The 18719-nt window shown below is 27.5% G+C and overlaps 2 protein-coding genes across 3 annotated transcripts; one reads left to right on the top strand and one right to left on the bottom strand.

Annotated features, from left to right (window-relative positions):
- Positions 1-90: 90 nt before the first annotated feature.
- On the bottom strand, positions 91-14952 carry LOC132932449 (spectrin alpha chain). 2 transcript variants are annotated; one of them, XM_060998829.1, is made up of 40 exons: positions 14771-14952; positions 12730-12890; positions 12559-12654; positions 12364-12499; positions 12090-12220; positions 11827-12015; positions 11572-11760; positions 10950-11288; positions 10655-10891; positions 10360-10548; positions 10120-10275; positions 9923-10055; positions 9675-9859; positions 9441-9593; positions 9223-9382; positions 8934-9139; positions 8315-8542; positions 8065-8199; positions 7662-7925; positions 7404-7595; positions 6720-6956; positions 6374-6655; positions 6186-6227; positions 5008-5156; positions 4748-4943; positions 4289-4687; positions 3975-4230; positions 3657-3852; positions 3405-3591; positions 3220-3350; positions 2927-3131; positions 2657-2861; positions 2442-2562; positions 2151-2370; positions 1573-1835; positions 1446-1500; positions 1283-1377; positions 931-1214; positions 705-871; positions 91-634 (listed from the first exon to the last, which is right to left on the bottom strand). In XM_060998829.1, the coding sequence occupies exons 2-40, from the start codon at positions 12877-12879 to the stop codon at positions 506-508; spliced, it is 7287 nt and encodes a 2428-aa protein (XP_060854812.1). In that variant the 5' UTR covers positions 12880-12890; positions 14771-14952; the 3' UTR covers positions 91-505. The 2 variants fall into 2 exon arrangements, with proteins under 2 accessions (XP_060854812.1, XP_060854813.1); XM_060998830.1 differs by lacking the exon at positions 6186-6227 and having other exon boundaries at positions 14771-14951.
- Positions 14953-15067: 115 nt separating this feature from the next.
- Positions 15068-16998, top strand: LOC132932451 (chromatin complexes subunit BAP18). The gene is made up of 5 exons (XM_060998831.1): positions 15068-15166; positions 15564-15633; positions 15712-15809; positions 15889-15987; positions 16223-16998. The coding sequence occupies exons 2-5, from the start codon at positions 15607-15609 to the stop codon at positions 16467-16469; spliced, it is 471 nt and encodes a 156-aa protein (XP_060854814.1). The 5' UTR covers positions 15068-15166; positions 15564-15606; the 3' UTR covers positions 16470-16998.
- The last annotated feature ends 1721 nt before the right edge of the window (positions 16999-18719 follow it).

The following is an 18719-nucleotide window of genomic DNA, read 5'->3' as shown; positions in this document are numbered from 1 at the left end:
TTTACCGCTATATTTACTTCTTCAAAAATAAACAATTTTTGACATTTTAAATCTAAGGAAAGAAATAAAGATTAAGGAAATAAAACACAATTTATTATTTGGCGAGACTTTAATGTGAAAAATAAATTAGGTAAAACATAATTGCATGAATAAAACTCACAAGCATAAGCAATTTAATAAATATAAATATAATCATCTCTTTCTATTCTTAAGTAATAAAATAAATAAATAATAATAAAATTAAAAAAAAACATATGTTAGTAGTAGGTAGATTCATTAATGGTAAACATTTTAATGCCAAACAAAAATACATCAAACAAAAATTCACTTTCAATTAAAATTTAGACACTTAAAATAAAAAATAGAATATTTTATTGATATAACATTTGAAATGCAAATTATTAATAAATTGCTCACATGATTTAGTCTTAAGCTAAATAGTTAAGTATACGTAAATAAATCTATTATAAAAAATCTGATTTAGCGTGCAATATAATATTATGCTTTAATTTTGGAAAAGTGTCTTAGTAAACTCTATGTAATCAAGAGCCCCAGTGATTGGCCGTTCAGTTTTAGTATCTACGAATGGTTTCATACGAGCAACACAATAATCAGCCATATCCTTGGTAAGGTTCTATGAATAAATACAAAAAAATATATATACAATCATCAAATATTGTATAATGATGCTATGTGATACTTACAGCATACAGTTCTTCCTTTGTAACATATGGTCTATCACCAGCAGTGATTGCTCTGAACGCATTCTCAATCTCCTCTGAACTTTGTACATTTTCGGTCTCTTTGCTGATCATGAATGCCATGTACTCTTGAAGAGATACATAACCATCACGATTTGGATCTACCACATCTAATAACAATAAACAAATTAAATATCTGCAGAAATAACATTTAAAACAAATACAATACCTAATATTGCTTCAAATTCAGGATCAGGCTGCCCTTCTTCTACCATAGGTAAATCATAACCTAAAGCCCTGAGGCAGGATTTGAATTCGGTTTTATCAAGACGCCCAGAGCGATCCTTGTCAAAGTGTTTAAACATCATTGAGAATTCTTTCAGTGCGTCTTCACTGACACCTGATTGATTTCTTGCTTGAATTTGTTGTTCTAGATTGTGTTGCATTCTCATACCTAATTGATCTAGTTGATCCCATTGCTGAGCTAAACCAACTGTACTATGTTCCGTATACCTTATAAATGATTGATTAATATTAGTTTATTTTGTTGTATACAATAATATTGAAAAAAAAAATTGTACCTGTTGTCTAATATTAGATGTTCTTCGAGAATAGCCCCAAGGTCTTCAATTTTCTTTAAATCTGAACGACGAGAACGCACTTCTGTTGCTTTACGCTGTAAAATAATTTAATTGAATAAATAAAACATATAATTTGATGAAATATTTAATGTTAAAAAAATACTTTAATGGCTTCCAGTTGTTGTTCTAATGAACCAGATCCTTCCATCATTGATGTTCTATAATAGAAGTAATAAAAAATACATTAATAACTTCTAAAATTAATGGTATTAACTAATTATAATGTATACCTAGTTTCGGTTAACCATTGGTGGAAAGTATTGGCATGTTTAGCAAATTCTTTTCTAAGTGTATCATTCTCATCTTGTCTTTGGGCTTCTTTAGTTAATTCAATATCTCGCTCCTTAATGATTTTTTGAAGGTTACGCCAAGTATCCTCTAAAGCTTCCATGGTGAACCATGTGTATGGGTTAGGACCTACATTAAAACTTTTTATCTGATGATCAAGAGCAGCCAATGCTTCAAAATCTGACTGAGCAGATGTCAATGATGCCTACATAATAGAATTAATTTATACAAAAAATAATTAGTTCAATTTTTTTTACTATACTCCATTCAGTTTAAGAGTACACAGGTAGTGGATGAAAACATACTATACCCATGCATGTCTCCCTAATACTAGTTATCGGCCCTGGTGTTAGCCAATTGTTTATCCCCACCACTGCTACTACTTCCTGTTCATCCACTATGCTATTGTACGATGTATTACCAAACGATAAATCAGGGGGTTTGGCAACGTACAGCAGTCAGTAGCATATACTTAAACCCGTGTACTCTTAAACTGAACAAAGTAAAACTATTTACTTACTTGGAATTGTGCATGTGCTTCACGAAGTGCTCTGATTTCCTCTATGGAATTACAACGTACAGGGTCTGTTAAATCTTCCTCAGCATTTTCAAACCAGGAGTTAAAAGCAGAAGCTTTTTTAGCAAAAGTCAAATACAGCTCTTCAATTTGTCGGAATTGGTTTTGCATACGCAATAATTGCTGTTTGCGGCCATCAGAATCTCCCAATAATTTTTGCCATCTAAAAATATTTACTAGAGTTAATGTTGAATCAAACAAACAAAATACAATACAATACTAAACAATTAATACCTGTCAATTACATCAGCATGTCGTTTTAATATTGCTTCTGATTGATTATGATTAGCAGTAATCAATTGATCCTTTAGAGCAGTGATATTTTGTATTCCTTCATGTTCAAATGCATGAAGACCTAATTACAATTTTTTTTTTTTAACTATTATTATCTATGTTGGTTGTGTTTTTATATGAATAATATGAATAAAATGACAATTGTAATTCCTTACCAGCATCAAAAGTTTCTTGTTTCGTAAGTAAAGTTTGAACAGTGGATAAATCTCTACCATATTCTTCTGATCTAACATGAGTTTCTTTATCAGCAATCCATGATTCAACAACATCTGCTTTCCACATAAATTGTAAGTAAGCAGAATTATCCATCAACTTGGATTTGCGTTTGGCAGCCAATGCAGATAAATTGTCCAACTTAATCTATTTATGTAACAAAGTTTTATAACCGTTTCAAATTTTAGATTTTAATTAATTTGTATAGATACCTGAAGTTGTTGGCAACGCTGTAATATACTATCTGCATGATGGTTCTTTGAATCTGCAAGGTCAATACCTCCGTGGCTTATTTGTTCACAACGATCACGATGAACAGCAAAATCAGTTTCAAATGCATCATGCTTTTTCAAAAGACCTTGTACAGCTGCCATAGTATCTCCAAAATCTTCCACGGATAATAATTGATGTTTTTCACTGAATACAAAAAAATGACAGACATGAATATAAATTATGTTATATAGATTTGTAACATGGGCAATTTAAAAATGTTATATTAATTTACCTGATCCAAGCTTCTTCTTCTTCTACTTTGGCCAAAAATTGTTGATAGGTTAAAGACTCGTCTAATTTTTTTCCTCGGTTTGAAGCCATTTGTTTCAATTCATCCCATGCTTGATTTAATAATTTCAATCGCTTAAAACAAAAAAAAGTCAACAAAATTTTTAAAAAAAAAAATTAAAAACTTACCTGTTCAATTTCTGGAACGCCAAGGTTAGAAACATCCATTAATTTTTCTCCAGCTTCTTGCACTGATTGTATAGCAGGTTCATGTGATGCTAATTCTGCTTCAAGTCTCTTGTGTTTTTTTTTAAGATTTTGTACACCAGTTAAATCACGGCCATAATCATCAGATCCAACTAAAAGTTTTTTCTCTCTATAAAATTAATAAATAAATACAAATTAACATAAAACATAATAAATTTAATATACACAACTTACTTTATCCATGATTCTTCATCTGCAATATCTCTGAAGAATTGATGTAAAGTGTTAGCTTCATTTAAACGAGCTTGGCGATGTGCTGCCAAATTTCTAATACGTTCATATCTTTCATTGATAGAACTACGACGTTCTTGGATACTCCCTGCTTCAAATTGACCACTCTCAATTAATGAATCAGCTTGACCATTCATATCTGAAAAAAAAGTTTTAAGTTTTAATTTATTTTTAAAAAATGAAGTATTATGAATTTTAAATGCAAAAACTTCTAACTTTAAAGATTTGAGTAAACATTATTAATTATTTAACAATATTAACCTCTAATACGATCTTCATGTGCCTGAATATCAGCTTCAACAAGTTGATGTTTTTTAATTAAATTTTGAACAGATGCCAAATCCTTTCCAGAGTCTTCAGATGTTAACAATGATTCTACTTCGCCCAACCAGAAATCCAAATCTTTAACAGCAGCAATATAGGTACGCTGTTTGTTTGCTTCCTTAAGTTTCAACGATTTCTCAGTTGTTTTTTGAGTCAAATATTCCCATTGATCAGCAATTGATCCTAATCTTGACTAAATTAAAAATATATATTAACATAAATTGAAAACATATTAACAGTTTAATTAGTACCTGAACAGCTTCATCTGATCCAGCACACTGATGTTTATCAATCAAATTCTGTCCCATGCCTAAAACACTTTGAATTCGGTCAGCATTGGCAGCTAATTCTGCTTCAAATGCTTGATGCTTTTGATGTTTAGATTGAATATTTGCTGGATCCTTGTAACTTTCCTCTGTAGCCAATTGAAGTTTTTCAGCAATCCAATTCTCAATCTCATCAGCATCTCTACTGAACTGCTGTAATGTCTGTGATTCGCCTAATTTTGATCTTTTTTCAATTAAAGCCTCTTTCAAATGACGCCATCTATTTAAAACTTGTTGCCTTTTTTCATCAATCGGAGTAGCAGCATAATGTTGTGCGGCCATTAACTGATCAGCTAATGTTTGTAAAGCTGCAATTTTCTCTTCCTGTATTAAGTAAATTTTAAATTACAACTATGAAAATATTTGTTTCAAAAACAATCATACATGTGCATTAATAGCTTTATCAAAATCTTCATGTTTTTTAATTAAAGCTTCAACATTATCTCCTTTAGAATCAACTTCTTCAGACGCAAGGAATGCCTCTCTAGCTGACATCCAGTTTTCAGCTTGTTCACAATCTCTGTAGAATAATTGCAGTTCCAAGCATTGATCTAGTTGCATTCGACGGTTTATCCATGCTCTGTATTTAAAATTTAATATTATTACACTCCAAGAAAAATTATTCTTACTAACTGAAAACTCACTCTTCCAACTCTTGTCTAGCTTCAGTCATGCTTTCAATTTTTTCTTGTATTTCAACACTAGCATAATGTCCAGACTGTAAAAGTTGCTGTCCAAACATTTCAAATGTTTGGAAGGTGCCAGTACGAGCATCAATTTCTGTACGATGCTCCTAAGATAAAAAATTAGTATAATAAAAGTAAAATACATTTTTTTTAATCTAAATAGTGAAAAAAAGTGTAGCAGAATGAAATATTAATTTTTTAGTAATACTAAAGACAGAAGAAATATCATCAGTAAAATGTTATTAATAATCATTACTTATTAGATAATATTAATATTAGTTTAAAAATATCTAAAACATATTTTAAGTGAAAAATTCATTGGTGTATTTTATTAGTATACAATTTCTTATTATTGAAAGACTGTAACATCATAAAGTTATAAGTAACAACACTCTCATAATAAAAATAATAAGTTACATTATTATACATTAAAAAACAAACTTAAAACAATGAGTTAATTTAATTTTAATTACTATCATGGCTTAGGTATTCACTTACAATTGTCTATAAAAATAAAATTGTACTATTCTATAGTAATTTCTAAAATAAAATGTAAGTAAATGCTTGCAAATTTTATACTGAATATTTAAATTTTTCTTGAAACAATTTTAAATAATGGCATAATGCCCATTAGTATTATGTTTTTGTCACTTATTACTAAAATATAGAAATTAATATTAAGTAAGATTATGTTCTACTTAATAGATATTATTAAATAATAATGTATAAATTTGATGTTTTGTTTTTATTATTACCAACTGACTGAATGATAAATATTATAGTATAGTAGTATATACAACATTTAAGTGCACTTGATAACATTTACAGTTGTAAAATATTGTGATCAAAATTTAATTTTTATTAGTTTATTAATATAGCAATTTGTTTCAAATAAAAAAGAAAAATATACATTTAGTTCAATGATTACTGAATATTCAAAGTAGACTAAAAATAAAAATTTGAGCAAGTATTATCTATTCATAATAATCTAGGCACTATAGTTTAATACTTAATAGTATTGAGTAAATACTATTTTTAGAAAGTGAAAAACCAAACTTATAAAATATATTTAATAGTGTCAGTGAAGTGCAAACTTTAAATGACATATACACAAAAACCAATACTTCATTTTGTACCTGAGCTATACCATAACGATAGTCTATTTCAGCTCTCAAACTCTACAAAAATTATAGAACATAAATACATATGTTTGACATAAATAAAAAAAATAATTATGCTTTAATTGATACTGTGGATATTTTTAAACATAAACCCAATATTTGAATCTAAATTTTTTAGGTGTTTCTATTTTTGTTTAATTTACCTGATGGCGTTCCAATAATGCTTCAGCTCCAGTGACGTCAGATGCTAATTCATCACTAGAAACTAGACCCATCATTGAATTAATCCAAGACATCAAATCACGATAGTCTGACAAGAATCTCTGCAAATCATAAGAATCTAAAAGTTTCTCCTTTCTTGTATTAGCTTTGGCTGTTAACTGAGTCCATTCTTCATTTATTTCTCTTTGCTTCATGTAAGTATTATCACGAGATTCAGGATGTGTGTTCATTAAGCGATTAGCAGTTTCATCTAATTGGCGAATCTAATGCAAAATGTCAGTTTTTTATTTGAACTTTTATTTTATAATGACAAAATATATTTCTAACCTTATCTTGTAATGCAGCCAAATCACGTTCTAATCCTTCATGTTTACGTTGTAAAGCCTGAACACTTCTTAAATCTTTACCAAGATCATCATTATTAAGAGCATCATCTTTTTCACGAATCCAATCACGTGTTTCATCAACATCTCTATGGAATCTTTGTACTTCATGAGCCGATCCTAATTGTGTAGCTCGGGCTTGAGTAAGTTGTTGAAGAGATGTCCATTTTTCATTCAAATCCTATTCAACATTGTTTATAATGAAAAATTAGCAAATAAATTTAGTTTGAATATATCTATTAAAATATTCAATATATATAATAAATAATTGGTTATGAATAACTTTACTTAAAATTATCACCTTTAATAGGTTTTAAAAGACTTAATACATTTTTTTTTTCATTTTTCCACCCATCTAATTTGAGTTCAAATTTTAATCAAGTTGTTTTTTTTTTTAACAATCTTAATTAAGTAATTGAGAAAAATAAAGAATTTAAATGCAATGTTGAACCTTTTTAATACAGTAAAAAAAAAATCAAAATCAAATTAAAGATTATTTTGCTAAAATATTCAACACTGTCTTATATTATAAACATACTGTATATATAGATTAAAATTATATATGCCTATAGGTTCTCAGTAAGTACTATACATAATTATCAATAATGGTAGTTATTATTTTACAAACCTGAATTTGAGTGTTTATTTTCAATGCTGCTTCTGTTTGTCCTAAACTCATTAACTGCATTGCTATTTCGTTCATTTCAGCTAATCGTACTTCATTAGCTTTCAAATCAGATTGGAAATCGTCAAACTTCTTTTGCATAACTTCCACTTGTTCTAAATCTTCTCCAACATCTTGTACTTGGGCATGGTTTTCCTAAAATATTGAACATGAATTAATAACCATAAAAACACTTATTAGTAGTGTAAAACCTGAACAAACCTTATCTTTAATCCATGTGGCCAATTCTGCAGCTTCTCTGACTAGTACATACGCTTTAACAGTTTCAGCAAGTTTTGTTTGTCGTTCTTTTGCTAGATTTAAGAGTCTTGAATATTGGGCTTCAATTTGTGCTTGTCTAGCTGCAATTGATCCACCAGTAGCCAAATGTTGTTGAGATGCACTCAAACCAGAAACTTCAAGTCGTTTTACATAAGGAGCAGGGACAAATCCTTGACGATCATTTACTTCTACTTTCCACCATTCCTAAAATATTAAGATCATGTATAATATATATATAAAATTAAATAATAATTAATTGATTGTGGATATATTATGAAATATTACAAAATATAAATACTACTGATAATATAAGTAGTAATCTGTAAATATTAAAAATGCATACTTTATTATTAGAATTTAATAGGATTAAAACATCTCCTTTCTTCATAGAAACTTCTCTCGGCGACTTTTCAGTATAATCAAATAATGCCATTACACATTCCTTTCCACTAACATCAACCACTGGAGTTTCTTGTTGCTAAAAATTATGAAATAAAATTTATTTATCATGAGTTTTAAAATATTAAGAATAAGAAAAAATTAGAAACAATACAATAAAATGTTTTAGACTAAAAAAAAACATTTTGCTTTACCTTGCATGCAGCAGCTTGTTCTGAAAGTGATCCAACTGTAGTTTTAAATGCTTCTAAATCTGACAACAATGCTTCGTGCTTTTTTAACAAGGCTTCAGAAGAATCTTCATCTCTTCCATAATCTTGACTTAACACCATTGGTTCTTTTTCTTTAACCCAAGATTCAGCTTCATTAGCGTCAGCAAAGTACTGATGCGCTTGAAGAGAATCTTCTAAATCTTGTTTACGCTAAAAAAGTATAATTCTATTTTATAAAAAAAAAAAATATAACACGAGCTAAGGATTTTCAATGAAGTAAGAATAATACAGTAGAACGTCAATTATCCACACTACAAATTTATTTTTAGTTTTACCATTTGGTATGTTCATTTTACATAATTTGAAATGCAAGATTATTTTATTATCTACTTAGACTCACTCTAATTATAGGTACGTTATACACTCAGTAAATTAGTTTTTAACTTTATTTTTAACGGTTCTTTGATTATCCGTACCCCTTCAGTCACAATTACTGCGGATAATCAACGCTTTAGTGAAATAGATATTGATACTTAACAATTTAAAGTATTAATAAAAAGACTACATCAAACTAGTAATTACTATAATATTAAATGCATACCTGATATGCCTTTTCTTTAAGATGATTCCAATGTTTATTGAGATTAGCTAAACGTTGTTTTATATCTTCTGAAGCAAAATGTTTAGCATCAACCATTTGTTGACCAGCTTGAGTCACAGCAGCTATACGAGATTCATGATTGTTAATTTCAGCCACGACAGCTTGATGTTTCTTCATTAAATTTTGAACACCAATTAAGTCACGACCTATAAATTCAATTTATATTATTATTTTATTTGCTATTAAAATATTAAATTATAAAAATGTATTTAATAATATATATTTTCACCTCGATTTGTTGATGCTGCAACAGGTTCTTTTTCGCGAATCCAAGCTTCTTCGTCTTCAACATCTCTAAATAATTGCTGTGCTAAAAGAGAGTCTGCTAAGCGTTGTCTACGCGTTTCCATAGGTTTTTTTAATGATGAATAACGATCACATAATACAACCTAATATATAAATAAAATATTAAATAAGGTAAATTTTTTGCCAAAATATAGTAATTACTTGTTTTGCACGAATGTTGTCTGCATCAAAATGACCTCCATCAACAAACTGATCAGCTGTTATTTTAACACCTTCAATTCTATCTTGATGTGAAGCAACATCAGCTTCCAACAAAGTATGTTTTTTTTGAAGATTTTGTACACTAGTTAAATCCTTTGAAAAAATGAATAGTAATTATTATTATTTAAGAAAATAATTTTATAAAATAGATATAATAAAAATAAAAAAAGTTACTTTTCCATAATCTTCGCTTAATAATTGTCCTTCGACTTCTGATAACCATAGTTCTATATCTTCAACAGTACGATTAAATTGCTGTTGCTGTGCAGCTTCACGTAGTTTTGAACCTTTTTGTCCTGATGCAGTAACTAAATTCTCCCATAAATGAACAATTTCATCCATTCTAAGTTGAATACGACCTAAGAATTAAAGAATATATTTTAAATAAAAAAAAAAATATTGCAAATATAAAATTATCTTACTCAAAGCATAATGTTTAGATTCAATAAGTGCATGACCAGTAGAAGTAATTTCTTCCATGCGAGATTTGTTAGCGTTGAGTTCCTGTTCAAAGTTCTGATGTTTTTGTACTTTTCCATTTAAATTGGTTGGATCCTGATAAACAATAATATTAATTACATTATATATATTCTAAATATATAAAAAACAAACAACTTACAAGATAACTGTCATCATTAGCAAATTTTAATTTTTCATTAATCCATCCTTTAGTTTCATCACAATCCCTTTCAAATTGTTGAAGTCTATACGAATCTTCAAGAACACTGCGTCTTTGTGATGATTTTGCAAGTAATGCCGTGCGTCTTTCCAATAACTAAAAATTATTTATATGAATGATTAAAAAATGTTTAGAATAAAAAAGTAATTGTTATAAACAATTTTTATATTGTATATTTACCATTTCACGGCGTTGTGCAACATCTTCAGTAGCATAATGTTGTCCTTCAATTAATTTCGTAGCAAATTCATCAAGAGCTTTAATTTTTTCTTCCTGAGCAGCTAAAGATTTTTCAAAATCTTCATGTTTTTTAATCAATGCTTCAACACTATCCAGAGAATCACCCAAATCCTCATTGGATAAGAATGCCTACAAAAATTATATTGTATTTTTATGATTTAATTATTTATTACCATGATTTATGGCATATCATTTATAAGCGCTATATTAATTATTCATGTTTAAGTATACATACTTCTTGTTTGGCCATCCATGTATCAGCTTGTTCAGTATCACGATAAAACAATTGCAAATCCATACATTGTTCATACAATATACGTCTCTCTTCCCATAAAGCTAACAATGAGCTCTTTTCACTGATTAAATTGCCTAAATTTTCACTAACTAATGTAGGTGCATTTTCACTTTTCAATATGTGTTCTCCAGATTCTAATGCAATGCGGAAACTATCTTCTCGAGCATCAATTTCTCCCTATTCAAACAATTAGTATTAATTTAAAATTAAATTTAAAATATAATTATTTATAAACCTTATGTTCTTGATGTCTTTCAAGTAAAGCTTCAGCACCAGCTACATCCTTGGCCAATTCATCAGAATATATTATTGCCTTCATATCATTAATCCAAGAAGTCAAATCACGGAAATCAGCTAGGAAACGTTGAAGTAAATAAGATTCATCTAATTTTTGTCGGCGTTCTTGTGCTTTAGCAGTTAGACGTTCCCAATACGCAACTATTTCTCCACGCTTATTTTGTATTTGTGAACTATGATCTGCATGAATTCCACATAAACGATCTGCTTCTTGACCCAAAATTGAAACTTTATCTTCTAAAGCTGCTAAATCTCTTTCAACTCCTTCATGTTTCCTCTAAAATAAGAAAATATCATAAAAAATTTATTTATCATTGGGCTCATTCTATAACATGTTGTGCCTCATTTATTTTATATGTAGGTAATACAATGTTGGTAAAATATTACCTACAAGTTGAATATGTTAAACTTTACACAACATAGTTTAGCATGAAGTCAGCATTATAATAATATAGCATGTTAATAATGTCAATCCTGCATATGATACCACATCAATATGCTACTAAATATATAATAAATAATAACTATATTTAGTATTAATATATATTTTTATAACAAACCTGAAGTGTTTGCACACTAGCTAAATCTCTTCCGTAGTCTTCAGAAGACAATATACCATCCTTTTCAGATATCCAAGCTACAGTTTCATCAGCATCACGATTAAAACGTTGTATCTCATGAGCTCCAAATAACCGTTCTTGTCTCATTAAAGTTAATTGTTTAAGTCGAGTCCAGGCTTCATTTAAATCCTAAATATATACATTCAAATGTATATGTATATAAATAAATGTTAAACAGTTTAGTTGTTTATTTACCTCTTTTTTCTTCAAAATTGTTTCTCTTTCAGGATGTCCTTCCAGAACTAACTTGGAGGCTAAATCATTTACTTCAGTAACACGATATTCTTGTGATGTCATATCCTTTTGAAATTCATCAAATTTACGTTGCAATACTTCTACATGTTCTAGATCGGCACCAAACTCATCAGTAGTGACAAAAGTTTCCTAGACACAATGTCAGGAATAATTAATACACAGAATAAAAAAAAATGTTCATTCAACTCAAATTTATTATTTACCTTATCATTGATCCAAAACATAACCTCATCACATTGTCTTAAAAATTGAACTAAAACCAAAGCTTGCTGTAATTTAACACCTTTTTCAGCCAATTTTGACAAAAGTAAATCCCAATCTTTGTGTAATTGCTCTAAAATTGTTTGTAATTTAAAATTAATTGAATACTGAAGGCTTAGGAAGAAATTGGATACAATTGTTTTGTATAGGTATCATCAAATTATTCCAATCAAATGATGTTTTATAAACAATTGTATTTATACACATTTTAATTACCAAGTCTTTGACGTATTTCAGATGATGCAAAATGATTTTGATTAATCATTCCCATTCCAGTATTATCCAAAACAACAATTGCATTACTATGTGCAGCAACTTCGGCTTCAAATGCTTGGTGTTTTTGAATTTTAGCCTAAAAAATTACACTACATTAGTATTTATCAATATAAAAATAAAATGAGTAATAATAACCTGCAAGTTTGTAGGATCTTTGTAACTTTCATCTGATGCAGCCTGTGTTTTTTCAAGTATCCAGGATTCAAGTTCATCTGCATCTCTTTTAAAATACTGTAATGAAACACAAATTAAAATATAAATTTCTCTAAATAATTTTAAATGTGAAATAATTCAATTTTAAATTACTTGAAATCTTCTAGAATCTTCAAGTTTTTCTCTTTTTAAACGGGCTTCTGCTTTGAATTCACTATAGCGATCAAGTACTTGAAAACGACGATTTTGGATATCCTCAGCAGATTCGAGGATTTTTACCTCTTTTGGAACCAGAGGATCCATTTTGAAAATGTCTTAAATAAAATATTGGTTTTTTTATTAAAATTATCTAAATACAATTTCAAATCAGTAAAAACATCAAATAGCAATTAATCTTTTTAAATGTTTTGTTAGAAATCAGTATGAAAAATAATTGATAATTATTTCAAGATTAACTAAATATTATAAATACTGATTATCAATGATTTATTATCAAAATAATTATGAATGAAAACAACTAACTAGTTAGCTTATGTTAGATTATCATATTAAGGTACTATTATATCTTGTGATATCAGGTACATTGTAGTATAAATAGTAAACAAGAAATATTAATTCTTTAATGAAAATGTATAATGATTTCAGTTTAGTTATCTCATCTGTATATAAATATATACAATTAAAAAATAATTTGAACCTTTAACTATCTAATTACCTAATAACTCAATTAAGATACAACTTATTTACAAATACTGTACTATCAAAGATTTATTTATAATAAAATAAGTTTTTTTTTTTTAGACATTTATTATTTGATTTATAAACCATACCTATAATATTCAAAATGAATTAAAATAATACAGTATTTTAACCATTCAATATAACAAATTATTTATTTCTAACTTATCATAACTACAAAATCATTTGAATTTATATACTATCTAACTAAACAAAGATTATAGTTTTAATTTATTTGCATACCCTAAACAAGTCAAATAAATATTAAAATTATCACAAGGTCAAATTGATTAAGTGCAATATAACATATTAAAATAAAGAACTTATAACAAAACATCAAAAGATAAATTATCTTCTATTTATTGTTTTAACTTTACTATAGTTTTCAATTTATAATATTAATGATAGATATTTTAATACTTTTAAGTTAATTTGTTTAGTGTAAGTACACCATGTAAAAATGACAATGAAAATCTTCAATAAGACATGCTAAGTTATCTTCTAAAAATCTAAAATAGTTAAATATTAACTAAAATAGTACTTAACAATATATATAAATAATTAAAATATTATATTCTTTACATTATATTTTAATAGATTGTATTTAAATATTTTTTGTAATAATATAACAAGCTTGATACAACTTTAAATTCAAGTAGGAATGTTAATAGATATATATTTAAATTAACTACTAGTTACTAAGAAACTTGACAAACTAAGTAACAAGTTTTTATATAAAATTAAATATAGGAGAACTTATGGTGTTAATATCTTATAAAATAATATTTGATGAGGAACTGATCTAATTAAAATTAGATATGTATCTAATATCTATTAATATTTATGATTTATATGTTAATAAATAGAAAATCAAACCACTTACTAAGTTATTTATCTGTAATATTTAATTCTACACAATATAGTCACTTAATTACACGACTATTAAGACTATTTCACAAAATATTAATTAAGATTTTAAAAATAGTAACAAGTTAACCTTTACTAAGTCATGCATTGCAAAATCAACACTAATATCATATTGTTGATATAAAAAATTCAAACCCTATTAATGAAATTAAATGGATAAACTTTATACAGTTAGTGGGCAGTTATATTCACTGCGCAGAACTTAAAATTACGACTTAAAAACCACCATTAAATACCGCCTACAAAAAGGGTATTTCAATTATATAATGTATTATCGTGTATACAGATATACAAAGACATTATTAAAGAATAGTAATAGGTCAAGTACGATTCGGGCTTCCAGCTTGGGACATAAATTACGAGGAAAACCCTAGGATCGTGCAGTTGTCAGACAAAACCCGTAGCCCCAATAGAATGAAAAATGAGAACATTTTGCAGCAAAATACTAAGCTGGGTGTGGCAAAAGGAAAAGCGACACGGCTTCGGTGGCACTGTGATCGATTACACGAAACATAAAATGTCTAATTACCTTGTTCACTCGGCACCAATTATGAGTACAATTTTGTTTATTTCTCCTTCATACACAAATTGTCATTTCTCGATAAACGTCCGGTCACTTATTGACACACTGCACGATTAATTGCGTTATTATAACTGTAGATACGAGCACAATACGAGATGACTAGATGAGAGAAAAAAAAACAAACGGATTCCGTTCAATAAACTCGGAACTTCGTCACCGACGAAATTGGATCGTCGGGCGGGCGGGTGTTGGGAGCAGCCGCCGCCCGCCGGACAGAACCCCCTCCAGAGTATTATTATGTTCTATGGTATAAGTAGAGAATACCGCAACCAGTGTTACCGCGGTGAAGACAGAAGTGGCTGAAAAAATGAAAATAAATCCTTGTCCGTTCAAACTATTTATGTAGGTATATTCTTATGTTTTACATTTAATTATAATTAATCAGTTTGTTATTTAAAAAACTTATTTTCGAGATTCGAGAATTTTTGAAATATAATAACGTATTAGTCCTGATTTCCTGCTGAGTATCAGGATTTAAAATTGTAGTATCATACATTCATATTTCATACTCGTTCTTATGGACTTGAAGAATTTTGAGCAAAATGGCGCGTAATCTATTCGGTGGTATCGCTTTTACAGCACCGATTGTGTAATTTGGATGTTATCAAAACAAAACAATCAACAATAATTTTTTTTTAATAATATCATAATATAATAATAACAATATCTTTTAAAGAAGATAATTATAGATTCTTAATTTTAATAATTATTAATTTTAAACTTTTTATGAAATTTACAGCGACGATTTTTAAAAATATTCCAAAATTTTACGAGTGAACAAAATGAGCAATCAAAGTTCAGCGGCTAAAGTAAACCATTGCTATTATGTTTTTGTTATAATATGTTTTAATAATTAAATACTCAATAGTCTGTTAATAATTGTTTAGGTTGGTGAGATTTTCAGTGCAGCGGGTACTGCATTCAGTAGATTAGGTGAGCTGACATTGACGTTGCAACCTACAAACGATACTCCTACACCCAACAGGTATAACATTAAATTAAATTATTAATATTATGTGTTGCATCTTTGGAATGGTTTAATTAATTCATTTGATTACTATTAGCAAATGGACTGATGATGATATAGAAATGCTACAAAGTGCTGTAAAGAAATTCACAGATGACTTAGCTATTATCTGCGACCAAATCAAACAGCGGACAGTGTAATTATTTTATATTATTAATCAATAATAACCATTGGTCTTTCAAAATGTTTGTGTTTTTCAATTCAAAAGCTTTTAATACTAAGTGATATTTTATTAGTTATTAAAAAGCTAAATGCACTATTAAATTAATTTTAATTGTAAATAGTTTTGATTTTATATTGAAATATATACATAATATATATTTACTGATCTTTATTCTCCCATCTTCCAATTCATTAATTAAACTTTCCAGATCACAAATACATACAACTCTCAAAAGAAAATCTTATGAGAACCGAGCAATCAATCCAGCTGCATTGACAAGAACACCAATGTCCATAACATCACCAATATCAACAAATATACTTAGTACAAAATGTAATTCTGCTGATGTTACATTAAATATGTTAAATGCACCTCAAGAACATAATTCTGGTTCAGATGATGTTCCTAGTGAAAATAACCGACACAGCTTCAATTGTGGTGTTGATATTGAATAGCTAAGATAAATTTCTAAACAGATTTATCTGACATACCAATAATTAACTTAAATTAAAAAGTTGTGTTATAAATTGATGGTTACTCATTTAATGGTCTCTTTTTTCTCCATTTTATAAAATATATATTATTTCTTTTTTTTCTTTCTTTAATTTTAATTTTTATATGTATATTTGTCATTTTTATTTCTATTTATTTCAATGTACTATGATATTCATGACGAAAGAACAAAATTAAATATTTGATAAATAATTATATTGCATTCCTAAATTTGCAATGATAAGTATTGATTTTTAATTTATTGTTCCATAAAGCAATACATATGATGATATTGGCATTCAATTAAGTTTAATTTTAGTCAAATTATAAAAATTAAATGTATATTTAATTAATAAAATTGTCTAAAATAAAATCATTCTAAATGTATGTAGTTATTAATAGATAGTAAAATTATTGTTTATAATAATAGGTTTTTGTATGTATTATAATAAGTGATTAATATAATTTAAAAAGTATTTATTTAACTTGGTACATATGTATTTTAATTCCCAACCATAAATTGTTAGGAATATTATATATTAATTTTAAACTTTTTCATCATTCAAAAAATAAATTCAGAATTGAAGTGTCTTGAAAACGATAATCTAAATATATGGTCTAAATAAATATTCATATTTATGATGATTCTTTAATAATATTTTATTAGCAGTTCTCATAAGATGGAAATATAGTTGTATGGTCTATGGAAAAATATAACTAAAAAGAGTAACTTCTTATCAATTGAGTATATATATCATTATTATCAATGATCAATATTATATTCTGTGCTTTGGATTAAGATAAGCTGTGATATTTCTGTTATAAAACTAGCCTACAATTATGAGTTTACAATTATTGATGCTAATCACATTTTGATTCAGTTTGTTGGCATATATTATATATAGGAATAAAATCATTTTAAAATATTATTATATTAATGTTAAATAAAAAATATAATTACTCTTAAATGGCATAAATTATGAACATTTTAATATCAAAACATTCAAAACTAGAATTTCTAAGTATACCTCCCCCCAACTCGCTATATTTTGCATCTTGGTTCAAGTTAATTTTTCATTTATCTGAATAATTACATCGTTTTAAATCATAAAATGTCACATAATGAGATAGTTAGTTGCTAAAGATACGGGATTATTGTTTGTCCACTTTCCCAATATTTCCTAAAATCATAACTATGATACTTGGTAGGTATATTTAATCATCACTAACATACATTTAAAAATGAATGATAACTGCTAAATAATTAAACAGCCGACATAACATATACATTTATGCTCACTAGTGTCTAATTGCTACTGTAAGGTAGGTTACCGTATACTTTACACATTAATATGTTCTATCAATAAACATGTTCAACAACAATAAGCCCCATTATCCGATAGACGAATGAATAAAATAAATAAATGCAATAACTAATAAGCCTAAATATATACTATATATATATAGTGAATAAAATAAAAAACCATTCTGTGGCAGGTACTCAGGTGACAGTTAACAACAGTTGAAACTTGAATTGACTTAAACACAATGTTTGTAAAATATTATGTATTATTGTATTAATGTATTTCACTTAGAAGTTAGTAGTTTAGTACCTATATATTGTATGCAATTAAAAAAAAATCGCCCGAAAATTTTTATTGAATACAATAATAACTAAGGGCTAGGGCTTGGATCTTTATGCAGTAAAAAATTGTAAAATATGCATTTTATTTACCAAAATATTTAAAAACAATTTTTTTTAAATATTAGTTATTGTTATTACATACTATTATTAAATTATGTTTTTTTAAATTTTCAAATGTGAAAACGACCGGCGATTAAATCGAAGATTTAAATTTATATTGGCTGAAACTCCTTTCCACATCACACGATGTTGTTGGACTGTTGGAGCATATTTAAATGACGTTATTGGTCCCGAATTTAAAGTAATATTAATATATTTTTCTTCCATTTTATATTAAGATTAACGATTTACTGTATATAATGTTATACATTTTTAAAAATGTTTTGAATCCCTTATTAGTTATTCTTCTTTAGTATTAAATCCATTTTACTTTAGATAGGTCAGCGGTTCCCAAACTTTTACGACCACGGCACCCTTGAGAAATAATTTGTGTTTTGCGGAACCCCCTTCTTTAAATAATTTAAAATAATAATTTTTAATAATATAAATAATCCAAATATAATATAAA

Source organism: Rhopalosiphum padi, chromosome 1, assembly GCF_020882245.1.
Source record: "Rhopalosiphum padi isolate XX-2018 chromosome 1, ASM2088224v1, whole genome shotgun sequence".
NCBI classification, from domain to species: Eukaryota; Metazoa; Arthropoda; class Insecta; order Hemiptera; family Aphididae; genus Rhopalosiphum; species Rhopalosiphum padi.
The sequence above is the reverse complement of the archived record's forward strand: the minus strand, read 5'-3'. Positions and strand labels throughout refer to the sequence as shown.

Bases quoted from the DNA above. Each gene is read 5' to 3' on its own strand.
- LOC132932449 (XM_060998829.1), bottom strand. From the start codon at position 12,879: ATGGATCCTCTGGTTCCAAAAGAGGTAAAAATCCTCGAATCTGCTGAG. The intron at 2,563-2,656 runs GTAAGGAATTAC...AATTGTAATTAG, and splicing joins ACAAGAAACTTTTGATGCTG to GTCTTCATGCATTTGAACAT. The intron at 635-704 runs GTAAGTATCACA...ATTTATTCATAG, and splicing joins CAAAGGAAGAACTGTATGCT to AACCTTACCAAGGATATGGC.
- LOC132932451 (XM_060998831.1), top strand. From the start codon at position 15,607: ATGAGCAATCAAAGTTCAGCGGCTAAA. The intron at 15,810-15,888 runs GTATAACATTAA...GATTACTATTAG, and splicing joins GATACTCCTACACCCAACAG to CAAATGGACTGATGATGATA. The intron at 15,988-16,222 runs GTAATTATTTTA...TAAACTTTCCAG, and splicing joins CAAATCAAACAGCGGACAGT to ATCACAAATACATACAACTC.